Genomic DNA, 18,036 nt, shown 5'->3' on the forward strand with positions numbered 1-18,036 from the left:
GGAAGAGACTGAGCTTTGCTGGAGAGGGCCTGACCTTGGGCAGGACGAAGTGTGGTTCCCAAAGTGGCCACGTGGGGGGGGGCACCAAGAGTAGTTAATGGGAATGTGGATATCTATGTCTCACCCTGGTGAACCCTGAGGTCTAAGCTTCCCAGGTTTCCCCTCACCTCCCTTTTCTCTTGCGTGGGGGCATGTTCTTGCTGTTTGTTGGATCCCTTTTACCCCTTGATTTAACTCCCATACGCTGTGCAGTCATTCACTCCTGTGGTCATTTACTCTTGCCTGAAGTAAACGGCCAACATCTCTTCCCCTTTATTCCTGACACAGTGCCAGCTGTGTCCAGAAGGGATTAATAAATACTTATTGAACAAATTGGCCCAGGGAGACCCAGCTGAGTGTGGGAGCTGACTGTAGATGGCCTGTTACCCCTGCACTCTGTTGTCCTGCTGGTGACTAATCCATGATATATTAGGTTGTCGGAAAAATTCATGATTTATTTTTTCTATCGTTTTCATTGCAAAAATGCGTCATGACTTTAACGACAACCCAATAAATATATCATGCCCCTGATGTGGCACCCTAGCATTCCTGTCCCCAGGCGCTTCAACAATGAGTGAAGTGTGCTAGGAGAGCTCTGGAAGACCCACTTCTCTGGGCTGCAGCATGAGGATTCTGCAGTATATGCAACCCAAACTTGTGGACTCCTAAGCACTACCAAGAATGCATTTTAAAATAGATTCTCAAGCCCCTTCCCTGGAGATAATGATTCAGCAGTACTAAGGGGTCGAGATGATTTTTATAATTAGGCACATAGTTGTTATAATGTACACAATTTATTGAAGGTTTACTATATTCCAGTCAGTGCTCAGAGCTTTTTCGCATTTCATCTACTGAATACAGGTTTAGAGTTCTTGTAGGCCTTTGAACCTGGGTTCAAATATTGGCCTCATTACTGACTAGTATGTTGGTCAAGACGGATTATGTTACCTTTCTGGATTTCACTCTCATTTGTGAGGCAGTGGGTAGGTAGTAAGTGAGCCGGCCTCTGGGTCTGTGTGAAGAGCCTGGCCTGGCCCACAAAAAATCAGGAGCCTGCCATAATCTTCATCGTCGTCACCCTCACGCGGCACTGAGATCCGAAAACCACTTCACCCTAATGCACCTTCCAACCTCGGCGAGCCTCAGGGACCCAGGGCCGAATTCCCAGGGCTGGAAGGGCTCTTGTCCCTACTGGACCACTCATCCGGGTTTCGGCACAAAGCACCCCTACCAAAGCCTCCGCCGCTCACGTCTGCGCATGCTTATAGGTCACATTTGGTGCGCCTGCGCAGGCTCCGCAGCCTTGGGTAGGAGTGTCGTCAAGAAAAATCCCCAGCTTCTAGGTAAACAAGTTGCCGCGTGAGGCCGCCGGCACGTGTCCTCAACAGCTCTGAGACCTCAGCCTATGAGAAAGTTCGGAGGGCTGGGTTGGCACTGACATCACTGATTTAGGCCATTCGGTGTGTTGCCACAGCCAATCTGAACTTCGGAAGTGGGTGGGGGTGTGGCTTTCTGTCAGACTTACAATAACGCGCCCGGGCAGTCCCTCCCGCACGTGTATCTGTCTCTGCTGGTTGGCAAACTTGACCAATGAGATGATGACGGCGGCGGGCGGCGCCAATGGTGGCTCTGCTGGGGCTCGGCGGCCGCACGCGGCGCGGGGCATGGATCGGCGCCTTAGGCCAATAAGCTTGAGGGGCGTGGCATCCCAGTCGGTGGGCGGGCTTCTGGAGGAGCGAGTCCGAGTCTCTGTGGTCCTAGTTGGGAAGAGACTGGACCCTGCGTGCTTGTCGAGCGGTGAGTGCTCAGGGCTGGAGGGAGGTGAGCAGGGGTCCGTGTGAGTTTTTCCGGTGTGGTGTGTTCTGTCAGTAGGGGTGTTAATGGAGTGTGTGTGTGTGTTGGGGGAGGGGAGGTTCCTGCGACTGCGTGATCACCTCGGTGCGGGCCCTAATAGTTGTGGAGAATAGGGACCGAGAATTCAGCTCTAGAGGGCGGAAGTCACTGACATCAGATCCCTCGCCGCCCTAGGGTACCTGGACCCCTGACTGCCTGGGGGGAGGGGCTTGGAAGACCTCAGCGCCCTGAGGGAGCTGAGACCCCAGCTCCCAAGGAGGTACTGGGACGGGGATCCCTGAGAGCTGGTGGTGGACGTTCCTGTGCGTAGCTGTTGTTTGGGTATGTGCCTTGAGCACTTGAAAGAGGCACGGGTTCTGAGGCTGGAAGGACGCACTGGTAGGACAGGTGGGAGGGTTCCAAAGGTTTGACACGGTGGTGGTGATTTGTGTGACCCTGAGCCAGTTACATCACGGCTCTGGAAGTCTTATGTGTAAACGGGAGGGGTTGGGCCTCGGAGCCATCCTTGGGAGTAAAAGTGTTGGGTCCTCAGAGGGAGGATGGGGTTGTGCAGATTGGCTGTACACATGTCTTCCTGAGCCCCTGGAGGTGAGGAGGAACCAACAGGGTGCTCAAACAACCGGGCAGGTGGTAAAAGGACCTGGTGTAGGGTGGGAAAGTGAAGAAGTGGGGTTCCTAGGAAATCACTGGGGCTGGTAGCTAGCTGCTAGGATCTCAAGGACTTCGAAAGCATATGAAAACTGGGGCTATGATGATTCGAAGTGTGTGGGGAGTACACACTGAATATTGCAAAGGAGAGGAGGGATTGGATGGAGTCTGTGTTCCAGGCACCAAACTCAAAATCAGCTGGATATTTGAGAGGTCCAGGTTTCCCGGTGCTGGATTCACCTCACAGGTTGCAGAAGGCTAAAAAGCCAGAATGACAAGCCATCGTAAGAGCTCATATTTGAACCCTGAGGACATACTATAAGGCAATTTAGTGAAGTTTAGTAGCTTCTGAGCCTTAGTGGGTCCTTGTAGAATGGGGATAATAATACCCATCTCACAGGATTGTTCTGATGGTTAAAGAAGATAATGTATATAAAGTGGTTAGCACAATGCCTGGGTCATGTTTTAAATTTTTAGCTAAAAAATGCCTGAAGGATGACAAAACAACAGTGATAGGGCAAGAGATTGGTGTGAATGCTGTGGTTGGAAACTACTTTCACATTCTCAAGTTTTTCTGCCAAGTTTTGGTGACTCCCTCCGCATTTCCTTCTTCCTGGTTCTGATTTTCCGGCACCAGCCCCAAACCCCCATTCCACCCTTTTATCCCTCTCCCCAGGATTCAGGCCCCAGGCTGGGCCATTTGTTCTGTCCCAGTATGATTTCCTCATCCTAGACTATTCTCTCTACTCCTCCTCCCTCTCTCTGCTGCCATAGTAACAAGAGATTCAGGCTCTGAAGGGGGCCTCTCTGAAGGAGCAAAGGTGCGTGTTCTCTTACAGAACCTGGGCCTCCAACTTCCCCAACCTAGCTCTTCGGGATCAGGGCAGCAAATGTGTACAATTTGGAAGAGGAGAAAACCCATTCCCAGGAGCTGTAGAAACAAGCCGAGGGGAGCGAGGATGCGAGTTTGGAGAAGAGAATCAGGCATAGGGGCGGGGGAGGAGGACCCCTTCCTTCTAATCCTCTCTCCAGGAATCCCTGGCGTTGGGACAGGACGGCTGTCGTTGGGTTGGGGGTGGCGTCCGGGCTGGGTGCATGTCCTGGGCCACCAGCCAAGAGAACATGGTGTTCCCAAGTGCGCTGGCTGCCTCCTTCTTGGGCTGGCCGCCTCCCAAACCGCTGCCTCTCCAACCTCCCTGCCCCACATTCCCCGGCTGCTTCGCCCCGCCCCCTTCCTCCGCTTTGACGTCACCTCTGTCTCCCGCCCCCTCTCCTCCATTGACGGCAGCAGGGCCTGGTTACTGTGGGGACGGTGAGGCAGGACAACCAGGGCTCTGAGAGCAGGTGAGGGCTACTGGAGCGCCGGCCCCTTTTGTCTATGCAAGAAATAAATAAGGAGGTGGGAGAGCAAGGACTGCCTGTATCCCGGGAGATCACACCTAAATCCCTGCGGAGAGCTGGGGAGAAAGAAAAATGATGTTTCCAGAGAAGAGGTGTCTGAATATGAGACAAGGGACAGGGCCACAGTATGTGAGTTGGGGGTACATTTTCAGGGAGACGAGACTGAAAATCTGGGCTCCTGAATCCTTTCTTTCCTGTTTTTTTGCTTTGGTTTTTCTAGGTTATTTTATAACCCCCCATCCCCACCCCCCAGCTTTTCCATAGAGCCTTCCCACTGGCCCTCCAATGGGAAACACCATTGTTAAGGAAAGCGTAAGCCACGTGACAGTGAGGGGCATGCACCCACAGCTGATTATGTCAGCATCAGCTTGGGGGCCTCTTCACTTGCCACCCACATCTCCAGGGAGCCCTGAGAGGAACTACTCATCACAGTTCTGGATGGAGAGGTCTGTGTAACTGCATCTCTCCTGGACCCAGCCTAGCACTTTATCCCCCAAATCAGGCCTCTGTTCTTTTTTTAGGACTCAATGTTCTGCTCCCCCTTCTTTTAAATAGGCTATAATTTTCAGCCCATTCTCCATTGCTGAAACCCCTTTCCCTCCCCTATCTATCCTTGTTAACGACAAAAATCACCGTTTTTATTGGTTCTGTCCTGGGGGCTGGGGAATAGTGAAGGAGACAGATGATGTCCTTGGCTTTCTCTTTTCCTAGTGGTGGGTATCTGAAGCCCTTGCCACCCCACCTTTATCTAGGGTCCCAGTTGGTCTTTTCTCTCAGCCACCCCCTTTGTTCCGCTGTAACTCTGGCTTCCTTACCTCCCACCCCCCGACTTTGGGGGCAGCCCTAACTGTGGGTGTCTGCATCCTCTGGAGAGAAGCACTAGTCACCCAACCCACAACCCCTGGCTGCCCGGAGACCTTTTCTCTGATTGGCCCCAGAAGCACCCATTATTTTTCTTCACAGCCCCTACTGGTTCTGACTGTCCCTTCTATTGTTTGTCTCCTTCCCGCAACTCCATCACACGTGGGCCATCAATTGCCCTTCTAGCTAGCTGTTCACAGGATTTCAAGTGTCAAAGGAAAGGGCTGGGTAAAAGGGCTTTATTATGACAAGGTTGAGGAAGAGAACCCAGTAACGACCAGGCGAGTTTTCTGTCTGTCCCCCTCCTCCCAGGGACCAGCCATTATTACCCAGCTTGGCCCATCTCCCAGCGTCTGCATTTTTTTTTACCCCACCCCTAGGAAGGCCAAGGTGTTCTGTTCTGCAAGGCTGGTCAGTTCAGGAAGTAGATATCTCTTAGGCACCTACCGTGGCCCTGGCATTTTCCCGGAAGAGAAGGGCAGCTTACTTTCCCCTCGTTTCCCCTCTCATCCCCTCTCTTTTAGTATTTACTGTACAAGGCGTCCTGCGCCCATTGGCGGGGCGGTGGTGTCTGGGGCCCTTCAGCTCAGTGCCAGCACCCAGATCCACGTGCGCCCGTGTGTGTGACACAGCCCTGACCTCAGTAGGGGCCAGTAGCCAATCAGGCTCCAGGACGAGATCCAGCCAGTCGGGGGCGGGGCCTGTGGCTCCGCTGGCGGGAGGCCAATGAGGGGCAGTGCTTGGCATTATGCAACCCGCCTCCTGTCCCCCCGGAGCTTCCACTCCGTTGCGGGCTGCAACAGCGGCGGGCAGGCGACTGGAGGGCGCTCGCGCAGACAGGTAGGCGTCTCCGTGGCCACCCGGGGACCGGTCACCGGCCCCCGAGCCGGACCGCCACCACTTCCAATCTTATGTGCCGCTTTCGGCCCAGGCGCTCAGACGGCACGCCAGTAATCCGTCTTCCTTGTGGCTGTCCGCTCCCTCTCTGCCCCTGGGGGCCCAGGTGTTCCTTGCAACCCTGCACCCGGTGTCTGCACTCCTGACCCGCTTACCTTACCTCCCGCTTTGCCTCCCGTTCCCAGCTTTCCCGGCCTCACATCCAACCTTCAGCAGGCATGCCCCCTGCCGCCTTTCTTGTCACTCGGGCGCCCACGGTTTTGCTCCGATACCAGGACCCCAACCAGGCTCTCCGCTCTCCCGGCTCTCCCCCCTCCAATCCCTGGCCCGGCGCCGGCCGTGATGTCAGCCCGGTTCGGGTTGGAACATCCCGTTCCCAGCGCTAGTTCCTGCTGTTGGCCACAGCCTTCCCTTTTCTCCTGGCGCTCAGAAAATGCTCGGGGGTTGGGGGTGTGGTTGGACAGGGAGTAGGGGATGAACTATCCGCTGGCTATTGTGTGTCTCTGGCTTGGAGCTGAGTGTGTCTGCCTCGGATGGGGGTGAGGATGGGGTTGTCTGGAAAGTAGAGGACTGAGGAGCGAGGATTCCTGAGTCCCTGACAATGGCAGGTGCCGGCTTCAGTTCTGAGGGTCGGGAGAGAGGGTAGGGGCAGGAAAAGGAAAGGCTGTATGTGGTCTTGACCAGAATGACGGATCCAGGCGAGCGCCAGGTTGCTGGGCTTTTGCTCTGAGGGCGGTGGCAGTTGTGTTTTGTCCTGGGGAGCAAGGCCAATTCGTGGAACCCCGATGGGCCGCCGCTCTTCTTACGGCCACCGGGCTCTCAGGGTACTGAAGATGTATTAGAGGTGGGCGACCCCTGGCCACACCCGCCAGTGTGGGAGCAGGTCGATCCCCCACTTCCGCGGGGAAATGGGGGAGGGGTCGCCCCTCCCGCTCTCCATTGGTCCCTCCAGCAACCGCTGAGCTCAGCAGCTGACGTCGGTTTCCCTGGCGACCGCGACGGCGGCAGCGGAAGCGCTTGGTGGGGCCGCGCCTGTCCCGGCGCATGTGCAGCGGGGGTGGCGCCGCCCCCGGATAAAATTAGCCGGGAGGCCTAAATATAGGAGGCGACAGACTCACCCTTGCCCAGAGGCCTTGGAGTGCCAGGCAGTGTGGGGGCTCGGTGGGAATTTGGGGATGATGGGAAGTGTCCGGGCTTTGGCCAATAGCGGTAGTTCTAGTCAACTGCTCAGGCTGTACTTATCCAGGCCACGTTGGCAGGGGATGTGGGGCAACACCAAAGAGAGACCCCCTTCCCACCTACAACCCCCCCTTATGGGGACAGGAAACAGAAGTTACCTAGGTTGCCTATTGGAAGCCCAGGTTCCAGGAGCGTGGAGGCAGGCTGGGGAGGGTCTCAGTGAAGCCGGCAGGTACTGAAGTTAACAGCCCAGCTTTCTCTAAGCTCTCTTTCCTGGTCTTCCTCTCCAGGTACTGGCAGTGGTCGAACTTCTAAACCCTCAGAGGCTTGGGTCTCCCACCTCATCCCCTAGCCAGGCCTCCCGGCCCCCTTGTGTATCCGTTGTGGCCTCCCTGCCATCCCTGTTCTCTGCCTGCTCTCCCCATGGCGCAGACATGAGTGGTCCTCTAGAAGGGGCTGATGGGGGAGGGGACCCCAGGCCGGGGGAATCCTTTTGTCCTGGAGGGGCCCCATCCCCTGGGCCTCCACAGCACCGGCCTTGCCCGGGCTCCAGCTTGGCTGATGATACAGATGCTAACAGCAATGGCTCAAGTGGCAATGAGTCCAATGGGCCCGAGTCCAGAGGTGCATCTCAGCGGAGCTCACATAGTTCCTCCTCTGGTAATGGCAAGGATTCCGCCCTGCTGGAGACCACTGAGAGCAGCAAGAGGTGTGTAAAGATGTGTGTTATACTTACTGTCTGGGAGTGGACTTGTGAACAGGCTCAGCTTGGAGACAGGCCCATGCTGCTGGCCACTTTCCCCTCATCTTGGTCCTGTTTCTTCTCCTCTAGCACAAATTCTCAGAGCCCATCCCCACCCAGCAGTTCCATTGCCTACAGCCTCCTTAGTGCCAGTTCTGAGCAGGACAACCCATCTACCAGTGGCTGCAGGTTTGTGGGGTGAGGGCCGGAGGAGAGGCTGGGGGTTTGGGTCATGCTCTAGGGCTAATGCCTATATCCACTCCCTCCCTGCGGGCCCTGCAGCAGTGAACAGTCAGCCCGGGCAAGGACCCAGAAGGAACTTATGACGGCGCTGCGGGAGCTCAAGCTTCGGCTGCCGCCAGAGCGCCGGGGCAAAGGCCGCTCTGGGACCCTGGCCACGCTACAGTATGCACTGGCCTGTGTCAAGCAGGTTCAGGGTGAGTGGTGCTTCCTAGGAGGGCAGTGCCTAACGTCCTGGGGTACTATGGTGGAGCAGTCTCCTCATGCCCCACTGCCCTCACCCTGTAGCCAACCAGGAATACTACCAGCAGTGGAGCCTGGAGGAGGGTGAACCTTGTGCCATGGACATGTCCACCTACACCTTGGAGGAGCTGGAGCATATTACGTCTGAGTACACGCTTCGCAACCAGGTCAGCCACAACCCCATTCCAACACAACCCCATCCCCACCCACCCTCATGGCTCCTGAATCTACTCTTGTCTTTACTCTCCTGCCCAGGATACCTTCTCCGTGGCTGTCTCCTTCCTGACAGGCCGAATCATCTATATTTCGGAGCAGGCAGGTATCCTGCTACGCTGCAAGCGGGATGTGTTCCGGGGTGTCCGCTTTTCAGAGCTCCTGGCTCCCCAGGATGTCGGCGTCTTCTATGGTTCCACTGCTCCATCTCGCCTGCCCACCTGGGGCACTGGGGCCTCCGCAGGTGAGGTCCCCAAGTGCATGGGGGGAGGGCTGAGCAGTCCCAGAAATCTCCTGCTATGAGAGGCCAAGGGACCCAACATTTTCCTTGTTAGTTCTTTTCAGCCCAGGGAGGGTAGTAGGGGGCTGTGCTCACCTCCCTCCTGGTCTGTTCCAGGTTCAGGCTGTAAGGACTTCACTCAGGAGAAGTCTGTCTTCTGCCGTATCAGGTAGGTGGGGGAAGTGGGAGCAGATCCCTCTCACCTTCCACATACCCCCTTTCTTTACTGTGTGAATTGTGACCTTGAGGTAGAGGGTGGGTGACCCTTCATTGATAGTCTCTAATGTCTCTTTCTCTCCCTTGCTAGAGGAGGTCCTGACAAGGATCCAGGGCCTCGGTACCAGCCATTCCGCCTGACCCCATATGTGACCAAGATCCGGGTGTCAGATGAGACCTCCGCGCAGCCATGCTGCCTGCTCATCGCAGAACGCATCCACTCGGGTTACGAAGGTGCGCAGGCCAGGGCCTGTTTGGTGGGGGTAGAGGAAGGGTGCCTTTTCTAAACTGAGGGTGAGGCAGAACATGAGTCTGGGAGGCATAACCAGCCTGTCAGAATTTTGAAACAGAGAAGGTATTATAAAGATGAGAGTTTGAGAACTCCCTTTAGAGGTAGAGTTGGATAAGAGTCCCTAAGCTAGGAGAGGACAAAGAAGAGGGCCTCGTTCTCAGTTTCATTACTGGTATGGAGCACAAGAATGGTCCAGACCATCTTTGTAGGCCAGAAGGCCCATGGCAGAGCTGTGGCGAAGGATTGCTAACCGGCCTGGGCCCCAGGCGGCGTGGAGGGCTGAGGACCATTCCAGATGAAACCCAATGGCCACACTTTCTGTGTTTAGCTCCCCGGATCCCCCCCGACAAGAGGATCTTCACCACTCGACACACACCCAGCTGCCTCTTCCAGGATGTGGATGAAAGGTGAGGTCAGGATCTGGAGGAAAAGTGAGTTCCCAGAGCTGAGGTCATGGCAAGACTGATGCCTCCTCTCATTTCAGGGCTGCCCCACTGCTAGGCTACCTCCCTCAGGACCTCCTGGGGGCCCCAGTACTCCTGTTCTTGCATCCCGAGGACCGACCCCTGATGCTGGCTATCCACAAGAAGAGTGAGTTCCTCTTACCCTGTTCTTCCTTCCTGCTGTCTCCAGTGCTGCTTTTTTTTTTTTTTAGCTGAGCCATCCTGCCACCTGTTGGCAGCTCAGCTCGGGCCGGGACTCGAACCACTGTTGCTCAGAGCTCACACTCTTGAGCGAGCTCATAGCCAACTGAGCCACTTGGCTGTCCCTCCAGTGCTTCTTAATGGCTGCCCTTGTGGTTATGTGTCTTGGTGCCTTGGTCTCCTGGATCTCCAGTGGGGCGGCTCTCCGCCTTACTCAGCTCTCTCTCCTGCTGACCTTCACCTCATTTCCTACTCCCTTCAGTTCTGCAGCTGGCTGGTCAACCCTTTGATCACTCTCCTATCCGTTTCTGTGCCCGTAATGGAGAGTATGTCACCATGGACACCAGCTGGGCTGGCTTTGTGCACCCCTGGAGCCGCAAGGTAGCCTTTGTGTTGGGCCGCCACAAAGTACGCACGTAAGTGGGCCATGCCCCAGAGCTGGCATTGGGCGGTGGGACAGTGTGAGGGCGGCAGGGCTCGACTTACCCTTCACCACCCCACAGGGCACCCCTGAATGAGGATGTGTTCACTCCCCCGGCCCCCAGCCCAGCTCTGTCCCTGGACCCTGATATCCAGGAGCTATCTGAGCAGATCCACCGGCTGCTGTTACAGGTGAGAGTTGAGGGGAGGGGGCTTGGGAGATGAGGAAGGGGTGTAGGGTACAGGGCTGTAGACACCTAACTTGTTCCTCTCTCTGCCTCAGCCTGTGCACAGCCCCAGCCCCACAGGGCTCTGTGGAGTTGGCCCTGTGACTTCCCCAGGCCCTCTCCTCAGCCCTGGCTCCTCCAGTGATAGCAATGGGGGTGATGCAGAGGGACCTGGGCCTCCTGCCCCGGTGAGTGTCCTTCTCCCACTTCACCCCGCTAGTCTCCTCTTCCCCTGTCCTTCTTGGAATCAGCATTGCCAATACCAAAGGAGCTCTGCCTCATCCCCCCTCCATTTCCTTCTTGTCATGCTCCTGGCCTCCATGCCTCCCCACTGGTACCTTCTTGTTGCACTGTGCCCTGGGCCCCTGACACTGGCAGGATCCCCCAATGATGCCCGCTGCCCTGCTCTGTCCTACAGGTGACCTTCCAGCAGATCTGTAAGGATGTGCATCTGGTGAAGCACCAGGGGCAGCAGCTTTTTATTGAGTCCCGGGCTCGGCCTTTGCCTCGGCCCTGCCTCCCTGGTGAGTTGGTAAGGGTGTGGTTGAGGAGAGAGACCTGGGGTCCCTTGACCTTCACCCCAACCCAGAGGAACTTTCCTTTTTTCTCTCTCTCCTTGGCCCAGCTACAGGCAAGACCAAGACCAAAACCCTTCCCTGCCGGTCCCCAGACCCAGAGCTGGAGGCAGCCCCTGCTCCAGTGCAGGCCCCACTAACGCTGGCCCCTGAGGAGGCTGAGAGGAAAGAAGCCCCCAGCTGTTCCTACCAGCAGATCAACTGCCTAGACAGCATCCTCAGGTAAGGCCGGTCTGGCATCTTCTCCCCCTTGGGCCCTGGCCCCACCCCACCTCAGGCCCTGCTCTCATATCCTCTGGTGCATCGCCAGGTACCTGGAGAGCTGCAACATCCCTAGCACGATTAAGCGTAAATGTGCCTCCTCCTCCTCTTGCACCGCCTCCTCATCCTCTGATGATGACAAGCAGAAGACAGGTCCAGTCCCTGTGGGGACCAAGAAAGGTAAAGACCCAGTGCATGCCCTGCTCCCACTGCCCCATCCTGGCCCGCTGGCCCTGTGTCTCTATCCTTCTGCCTTTGGGGCCCCCACCTTGCTCTGCCCTGTCCCCCTCCCAGCCTCCAGATCTCCAGTCTCCTCCCTACCATCCATCCCTCCCCCTCTTCCCTGGGATTCCCTCTCCTGACCACCTGTTGGGGGTGGTGGTGGTAACTGGCACCATCTCTCTGCACAGATCCATCGGCAGTGCTGTCTGGGGAGGGGGCCACCCCTCGGAAGGAGCCGGTGGTGGGAGGCACCCTGAGCCCGCTCGCCCTGGCCAATAAGGCGGAGAGCGTGGTGTCCGTCACCAGTCAGTGTAGCTTCAGCTCCACCATCGTCCATGTGGGAGACAAGAAGCCCCCGGAGTCGGGTATGGGCGTGGAGTGAGGGGGCAGTGCCCAGGCTCCCCGTAGTCCCCAGCCAGAGCTCCCTCCTGCCTGCCTTTTCCCTCCCCCTCTGTCCCTGATGGAGAGAAGGAGGCCGTAGTGTTGGCTTGGGGCTGCTGCTTCTTGCCTCCACCCCCGCCAGCCTTTGCTGCTTTGTCTTTCCCCCATCCTGCTTCCTGTGTTGTCAGTTTACCCACAGAGCCTGGGGTGGGGGTGGGGGTCAGCCCCGAGATTTATTGAAAACCCCTGAAAGGCATTGACCTGGGAAATGAGGGAGGGAAGGGAAGGGGGTGGGCTTCCCTTCCAATAAGAGTCATGGAGATGTCTTCCTAGGGTAGTGCCACTGGAGGGGAGTATCTTCTGTATCCTGGGACAGCTTTGCATAGGGAAGAGAGCCCAGAGCCAGTCCTCATCTGGCCAAAAGATGCACATGGGGCCCAGGCTTGGCTGTGGGGCAGAGGCCAGGGGTTGGCTAAGCTGTTGGACAGGGAGGGTGTGGTGTAGATGTGTTAATTCCTGAGGTGATTCCAATGACCTTTCCCCCATCTCACCTTCCTCAGACATCATCATGATGGAGGACCTGCCTGGCCTGGCTCCAGGCCCAGCCCCCAGCCCAGCCCCCAGCCCCTCAGTAGCCCCTGACCCAGTCCCAGATGCCTACCGCCCTGTGGGCCTGACCAAGGCCGTGCTGTCCCTGCACACACAGAAGGAGGAGCAGGCCTTCCTCAGCCGCTTCCGTGACCTTGGCAGGCTGCGTGGACTCGATGGCTCCTCCAAAGCCCCCTCAGCCCCTGGTGAGCGAGGTAGCTATCCGTTATCTCTCTGAGCCTGCCCTCTGCCTAGTCTAGGACCACACTGTTGAGGGGAGGGGGTTCTTGAGGGAGATATTCCTGCACCAGGGACCCAGGCTGGTGCTGCCTCTGCCACCGGGGCACTGCCTATGGACAGGCCCCTCTCTAGCCTCTCCCCACTAGGCTGGGATTCCAGGCTGCAGCCAGAGGAGGGCAGCCTGGGGGTTTGGCACTGAGACAGGCAGGCGGAGGTGCTCTGCTCCAGGTAAGCTACTTCAGGCTCAGCCTGGGGGCAGGGGCAGGAAGTATGCCCACTTAGGACTCAGTTGTTGCTGATTTAAGAGATCTATATAGACTCTGGGCCAAATACAGGCAAAGAGGGCTGGGACAGCTGGGTCAGGCTTCAAGGGCAGATGACAGCCTGGCAGGTGCGTGAGGGAGGCCCTCTGCAGGCAGAAACGGGGCTCAGGACTGGGCTTTGTTGCCCACCTCTTCACTACATCGGGAGCTAGGCAAAGCATGGCCTCAACTGGCAGAAGGAGCACCAAGGCTGGCAGTGCCTGCTGGAGTTTGGCGGATGGACTGGAGCTCCCGCCCATTCGTCCATGGACCCATCCTGCTTCCTCCCATCTGCCAGCGTTCCTCTCTTTTCTGCAACACCCCCAGCACAACCCACCATGTAACCTTTCCTTATCCCAGCTCCTTTCTCAATAAATCCCCCTGTCCCTGCCTCCTGTGATTCTTCCTTGAAGGCTCCCATCTCCCTTGAGTCCCCTCTGTTCTGTGTGGGTTGGGAAGCCAAACGCTCTCTCTAGGGCCTTCACCTGCCGTCTCCTTGGTCAGGGTAGCAGGGACACTAACCCCCAGGCTGAGGCCCTTGCTAATCCTGGTCTCTCCCCACAGGCTGCCGCCATGGCCCCACACCCCCTGGCCGCCGACACCACTGCCGATCCAAAGCCAAGCGCTCACGTCACCACCAGATCCCCCGGACTGAAGCCCCCTGCTATGTCTCTCACCCCTCACCTGTGCCACCCTCTGCCCCTTGGCCTCCACCACCAGCTACTACCTTCCCAGCTGTGGTCCAGCCTTACTCCCTCCCAGTGTTCTCCCCCCGAGGTGGCCCCCAGCCTCTTCCCCCTGCCCCCACATCTGTGCCCCCTGCAGCTTTCCCTGCCCCCCTGGTGACCCCAATGGTGGCCTTGGTGCTCCCTAACTATCTGTTCCCTACCCCATCCAGCTATCCCTATGGGATACCCCAGACCTCTGCTGAGGGGCCTCCTACCCCTGTCTCCCACTCCCCTTCTCCATCCCTGCCCCCACTGCCCCCCAGTCCTCCCCACCGCCCGGACTCTCCGCTATTCAACTCGAGATGCAGCTCCCCACTCCAGCTAAATCTGCTGCAGCTTGAGGACTCCCCCCGTGTTGAGGGGGTTGCTGTTGCAGGAGGCCCTGGGAGCAGTGCTGGGCCCCTGCCTCCGAGTGAGGAGGCTGCTGAGCCAGAGGCCAGACTGGTGAGCACTTATCCCCTCCTCCCCCCTGCAAGCTCTTACAGCCCCCACGCAGCCCCTCTCCCCTTGCCCCTCCTCCACCTTGCACTTCTTCCTGCCTAGCATCCCCATCTCCAGGAGATGGTGTCCTGGGGTGGGAGACCCCAGCTGAATTTCTGAATGAAGCAGAAATCAGCTGTCTCATCTGTGAAGTGGGACAGTCCAGTCTGATGGGTGGTGAGGACATCCCAATAACTTCTGAGAGTGTATCTGCCACTTGGAAATGGTTTAGCGTTATGTCCTTTCTCTTTGCCAGCTCTGCTCTCATTCTGGCCCCACTGACATTGAGTGGGATCAGAGACCACTTGGGTTGTGTATGCCCTCCAACCAGTGGAAGCAATTGAAGGGAAACTCAAGTGTTGATCCATTAATCCCTCCCTGTCCCCCACCCAACCCACTCCAGGTGGAGGTAACTGAGTCCTCCAATCAAGATGCACTTTCGGGCTCCAGTGACCTCCTGGAGTTGCTGCTGCAAGAAGACTCTCGCTCTGGCACAGGCTCTGCTGCCTCGGGCTCCTTGGGCTCTGGCTTGGGCTCTGGGTCTGGTTCAGGCTCCCATGAGGCGGGCAGCACCTCAGCCAGCATCACACGTAAGTGTCCCCCACCAATACTTCCCAGGGTAGGACAGTGACTGGGGAGTTGGGAGGCCAGGCCCTACCTTGACTGAGAAACCTGGGCCCACGCCCTGCTTCCTAAGGCCAATTTGGCTGGACATGTGGCCTTCAGTGAGGCTTTGCAAAGCCTCAGGGGTGGGAGCACTGGCCCACCTGACTTTGTTGGTTCGTCCCCTGCTTCACAGGCAGCAGTCAGAGCAGCCACACAAGCAAGTACTTTGGCAGTATCGACTCTTCAGAAGCTGAGGCTGGGGCTGCCCAGGCCAGGGCTGAGCCTGGGGACCAGGTCATTAAGTACGTGCTCCAGGATCCCATCTGGCTGCTCATGGCCAATGCTGACCAGCGTGTCATGATGACCTACCAGGTGCCCTCCAGGTGAGGCGTTTGAGGCCTCCTCTGCCTCCCTTTCAGAGCTGCGGGGAGGAGGGTGGTGAGTGCAGGCTGGCCTAGCTAACTTGGATTTTTCTTTTCCGGGGCTGGCTCTTCAGCTTCTCATCCTATCCTCTGCCTGTTGGAGCCCCCTCATTAGTTCCTCCCAGGCTGAGGGAAGCTTTCCTGGCCTTAGAAGCCCTGAACTCCCAGATCACCAGTTCAGGGGAGGAGCATGAAGCAGTGGGTGGGGAGTTGTGGTAGAAGAAGTATGCCAGCCTCATGGGCCCTGGCCCCTACTCCTGGACTCTGCCTTCTGAACCCTTTTTCTGGGCAGGGACATGGCCTCGGTGCTGAAGCAGGATCGGGAACGGCTCCGGGCCATGCAGAAGCAGCAGCCTCGGTTTTCAGAGGACCAGCGAAGGGAACTGGGTGCTGTGCACTCCTGGGTCCGGAAGGGCCAGCTGCCTCGGGCTCTTGATGTGATGGTAAGAGGAGAAGTCTGGGCCAGGAGGGAGAAGAAAGAATTGAGCTCAAGTCAAAAGGATATGGGCTAAGGGTTGATCTCTTTATTGTACTTGGATCATTAATTCTGAAAGATATTAATTCCACTAAGTTTGCTGCTGGGTTATATAATATTAAACCACATGAGTTTTTGTAGACCTTTGCTGGGCTAAATCTATGCTAATGTAAATACATTGTGACTGTCTCATGGTCGGATCTGGATAACAGGGTACAGTGCATTTTCCAATTTTGTTGGCCCCATGTGCGTCTGTCGACTAGTGTTTCTTCAACTAGTGTTGTCGACTAAAAGTACTCTTGGGCTGGGGGACAAGGGGAGCTGGGCTAGCAGATCAGCAGTGAGAGAACCTTGCCTGACTCACTCATCCCCTTTCTCCCTCCAAGGCTTGTGTGGACTGCGGTAGTAGCACCCAGGACGCTGGCCACCCTGATGAACCACTCTTCTCGGAACTGGATGGATTGGGGCTGGAGCCCATGGAGGAGGGTGGAGGCGAAGGTGGAGATGAGGCCCGGGCCCAAAGTGGGGCCAGGGTCTCAACCTCTGAGGACCTGGCCATGGAGGAGGGAGAACAAGGTGGGAGCTCATCCAGTCCAGCCTTACCTGCCACAGAAAATGGCACCAGCTAGACTACATTTTGGGGCCTCCAGGAGTACATGAGAAGCTTCCTTCGCCCACATTGCAACTCTCAGAACTCATATGTGGCTGGACCAACCAATAGCAAACTGCCCCAGCTTCTCCTGCTGTAGGGGGCCGGACCCCCATCACCAGCCCAGGACCCAGGGGCTGCCTCTAGCCTATGAGGGGACAAAGGGTGGAACTCTTCAGCCCAGCCTAGAGAAGCCTCACCTCCCACCCTTGGTGAGGAGTCCTTTCCCCTGGACAAGGTTGCTGACAGGCTGCTGGAGTGGCCTCCGCGAGTCCCAGCTGAGCCCAAGTCCTGGTCCCCGAGGGTTGTAGGCTGCACTTATTTATTGGGGGAGGCAGCCTTCTCACCCACCTCCTCCCCAGATGGGAGGAGGAGGGCCTGAGGCCCAAGCAGGAGCCAATGGTCCAAACCCCTAGCTGCTCCAGGGTGGAGGAGGTTGGTGGACCATGGAGTCCCTGGTGCTGCCCCTCAGGTGGGACCCAGGCGTTCTCAGCTGTACCCTCTACCGATGACATTTGTGTTTTTGATATTGTGTCTGTTAATATTTTTTAATACAAACAAACAAACAAAAACCGACTTTGTGGAATGAAGTTTGGGGGTTGGGTGAGGGGAGGTTTTTGTGGGGAGGTGTGGGCCCGCTTCCAGGAAGGTTGTAGTGAGTAAGCAATTCCCATCCCTCTTCTCCCCACTGAACCTCCTAAATCTCCACCTAACTCAAAACTCTGCTCTCACTTCTAACATTACCTCAGCTGCATTTGTCCTGGGAAAGAGTGATGAAAAGCAACTTGTGACTAAGGGCTTGGGCAAGTTCCAACATGGGTCACAGTGCCTAAGGGAGGGAGAAACCGACTTAAACTGCTGGTGTCCTGAAGCAGTTGAGGGCATTTGGCTTCTTCATCGCCACACTGAAGCCCTGAAGGTGTCTAGGTGGCTGAAAATTACACACCCATCCATGCACTGTTAAGTTGGCCGAAGAAGAGATGGGTGGAGCGTTAACTCTTTGGTTCAAACCTCAGAATCTGGGAAGGGAACTGGGTCTGGGGGCGGGGGTGGGGGACACAAAAAAAGATGAATCACTGAAGTCTTAGGGCAGCTATAGTTTTATAGTCTTTGCTCACTGGCGCTCATAAATAGCTGATCTATCTGTAGAGGCGGTATACACCCTGTCGGCGCCGTGGCTTAGCTGGTTAAAGCGCCTGTCTAGTAAACAGGAGATCCTGGGTTCGAATCCCAGCGGTGCCTCTGGCCAGGTGGGAATGGTATATTATTGTTTCAAGGCTAGCGGGTTTTCCTAAACCTCTCCCAAGGAGTCTTCTTACCAACCCAAGTCTCTCTTTGGGCTTCCATTCCTGTGCTCCTTCAGTTCTGACTCCCATTTCCCCTCTCTGAAGTATGTCGGCTTTCAAGGTTGGGGGTCCTTGCACCCTAACTTAGGTTTATTTTGTTGGAGCCCTACCGTGGCTCGGAGGGAGAAAAAAAAGCTGCTGCGTCTACAGGGCCCGCTGATGACGGATGCAAACTAGGTGCAGCCAGGGCGCACGCGCATAGACATTGCGAGATAGCCGACCTGGTCGGCAGAAGCAGGCATGTTATTGGCAGTTATAGCTGCGCTGCCGGAGGCTGCACGCGGCTGTGATGGCCGAGTGGTTAAGGCGTTGGACTCGAAATCCAATGGGGTCTCCCCGCGCAGGTTCGAATCCTGCTCACAGCG

The 18,036-nt window shown here is 56.8% G+C and overlaps 1 protein-coding gene and 2 non-coding genes across 7 annotated transcripts; all 3 read left to right on the forward strand.

Moving 5' to 3' along the window:
* Positions 1-1,665: 1,665 nt before the first annotated feature.
* On the forward strand, positions 1,666-16,897 carry PER1 (period circadian regulator 1). 5 transcript variants are annotated; one of them, XM_019665969.1, is made up of 23 exons: positions 1,666-1,860; positions 7,170-7,588; positions 7,712-7,810; positions 7,904-8,058; positions 8,150-8,271; positions 8,360-8,561; positions 8,715-8,766; positions 8,905-9,047; positions 9,434-9,512; positions 9,590-9,696; positions 10,012-10,165; positions 10,253-10,361; positions 10,453-10,584; positions 10,815-10,920; positions 11,022-11,193; positions 11,282-11,412; positions 11,643-11,819; positions 12,396-12,638; positions 13,530-14,137; positions 14,577-14,763; positions 14,973-15,162; positions 15,494-15,644; positions 16,063-16,897. In XM_019665969.1, the coding sequence occupies exons 2-23, from the start codon at positions 7,314-7,316 to the stop codon at positions 16,303-16,305; spliced, it is 3,837 nt and encodes a 1,278-aa protein (XP_019521514.1). In that variant the 5' UTR covers positions 1,666-1,860; positions 7,170-7,313; the 3' UTR covers positions 16,306-16,897. The 5 variants fall into 5 exon arrangements, with proteins under 5 accessions (XP_019521514.1, XP_019521513.1, XP_019521510.1 ...); XM_019665968.1 differs by having other exon boundaries at positions 1,666-1,836; XM_019665965.1 differs by lacking the exon at positions 1,666-1,860 and adding an exon at positions 2,224-5,643.
* A 596-nt stretch (positions 16,898-17,493) lies between these two features.
* Positions 17,494-17,567, forward strand: TRNAT-AGU (transfer RNA threonine (anticodon AGU)). Its single transcript has one exon. It is a non-coding gene; the product is annotated as a tRNA-Thr (tRNA).
* A 387-nt stretch (positions 17,568-17,954) lies between these two features.
* TRNAS-CGA (transfer RNA serine (anticodon CGA)) lies at positions 17,955-18,036 on the forward strand. Its single transcript has one exon. It is a non-coding gene; the product is annotated as a tRNA-Ser (tRNA).

Source organism: Hipposideros armiger, unplaced genomic scaffold, assembly GCF_001890085.2.
Source record: "Hipposideros armiger isolate ML-2016 unplaced genomic scaffold, ASM189008v1 scaffold_457, whole genome shotgun sequence".
Classification (NCBI taxonomy): Eukaryota; Metazoa; Chordata; class Mammalia; order Chiroptera; family Hipposideridae; genus Hipposideros; species Hipposideros armiger.

What these genes read in the sequence shown, in the direction of transcription:
- PER1 (XM_019665965.1), top strand. Translation starts at nt 5,530, where the DNA reads ATGAGGGGCAGTGCTTGGCATTATGCAACCCGCCTCCTGTCCCCCCGG. An exon ending in CATCCACTCGGGTTACGAAG is followed by an intron (nt 9,048 to 9,433) that starts GTGCGCAGGCCA and finishes TTCTGTGTTTAG; the next exon opens with CTCCCCGGATCCCCCCCGAC. An exon ending in GCCTCGGCCCTGCCTCCCTG is followed by an intron (nt 10,921 to 11,021) that starts GTGAGTTGGTAA and finishes TCCTTGGCCCAG; the next exon opens with CTACAGGCAAGACCAAGACC.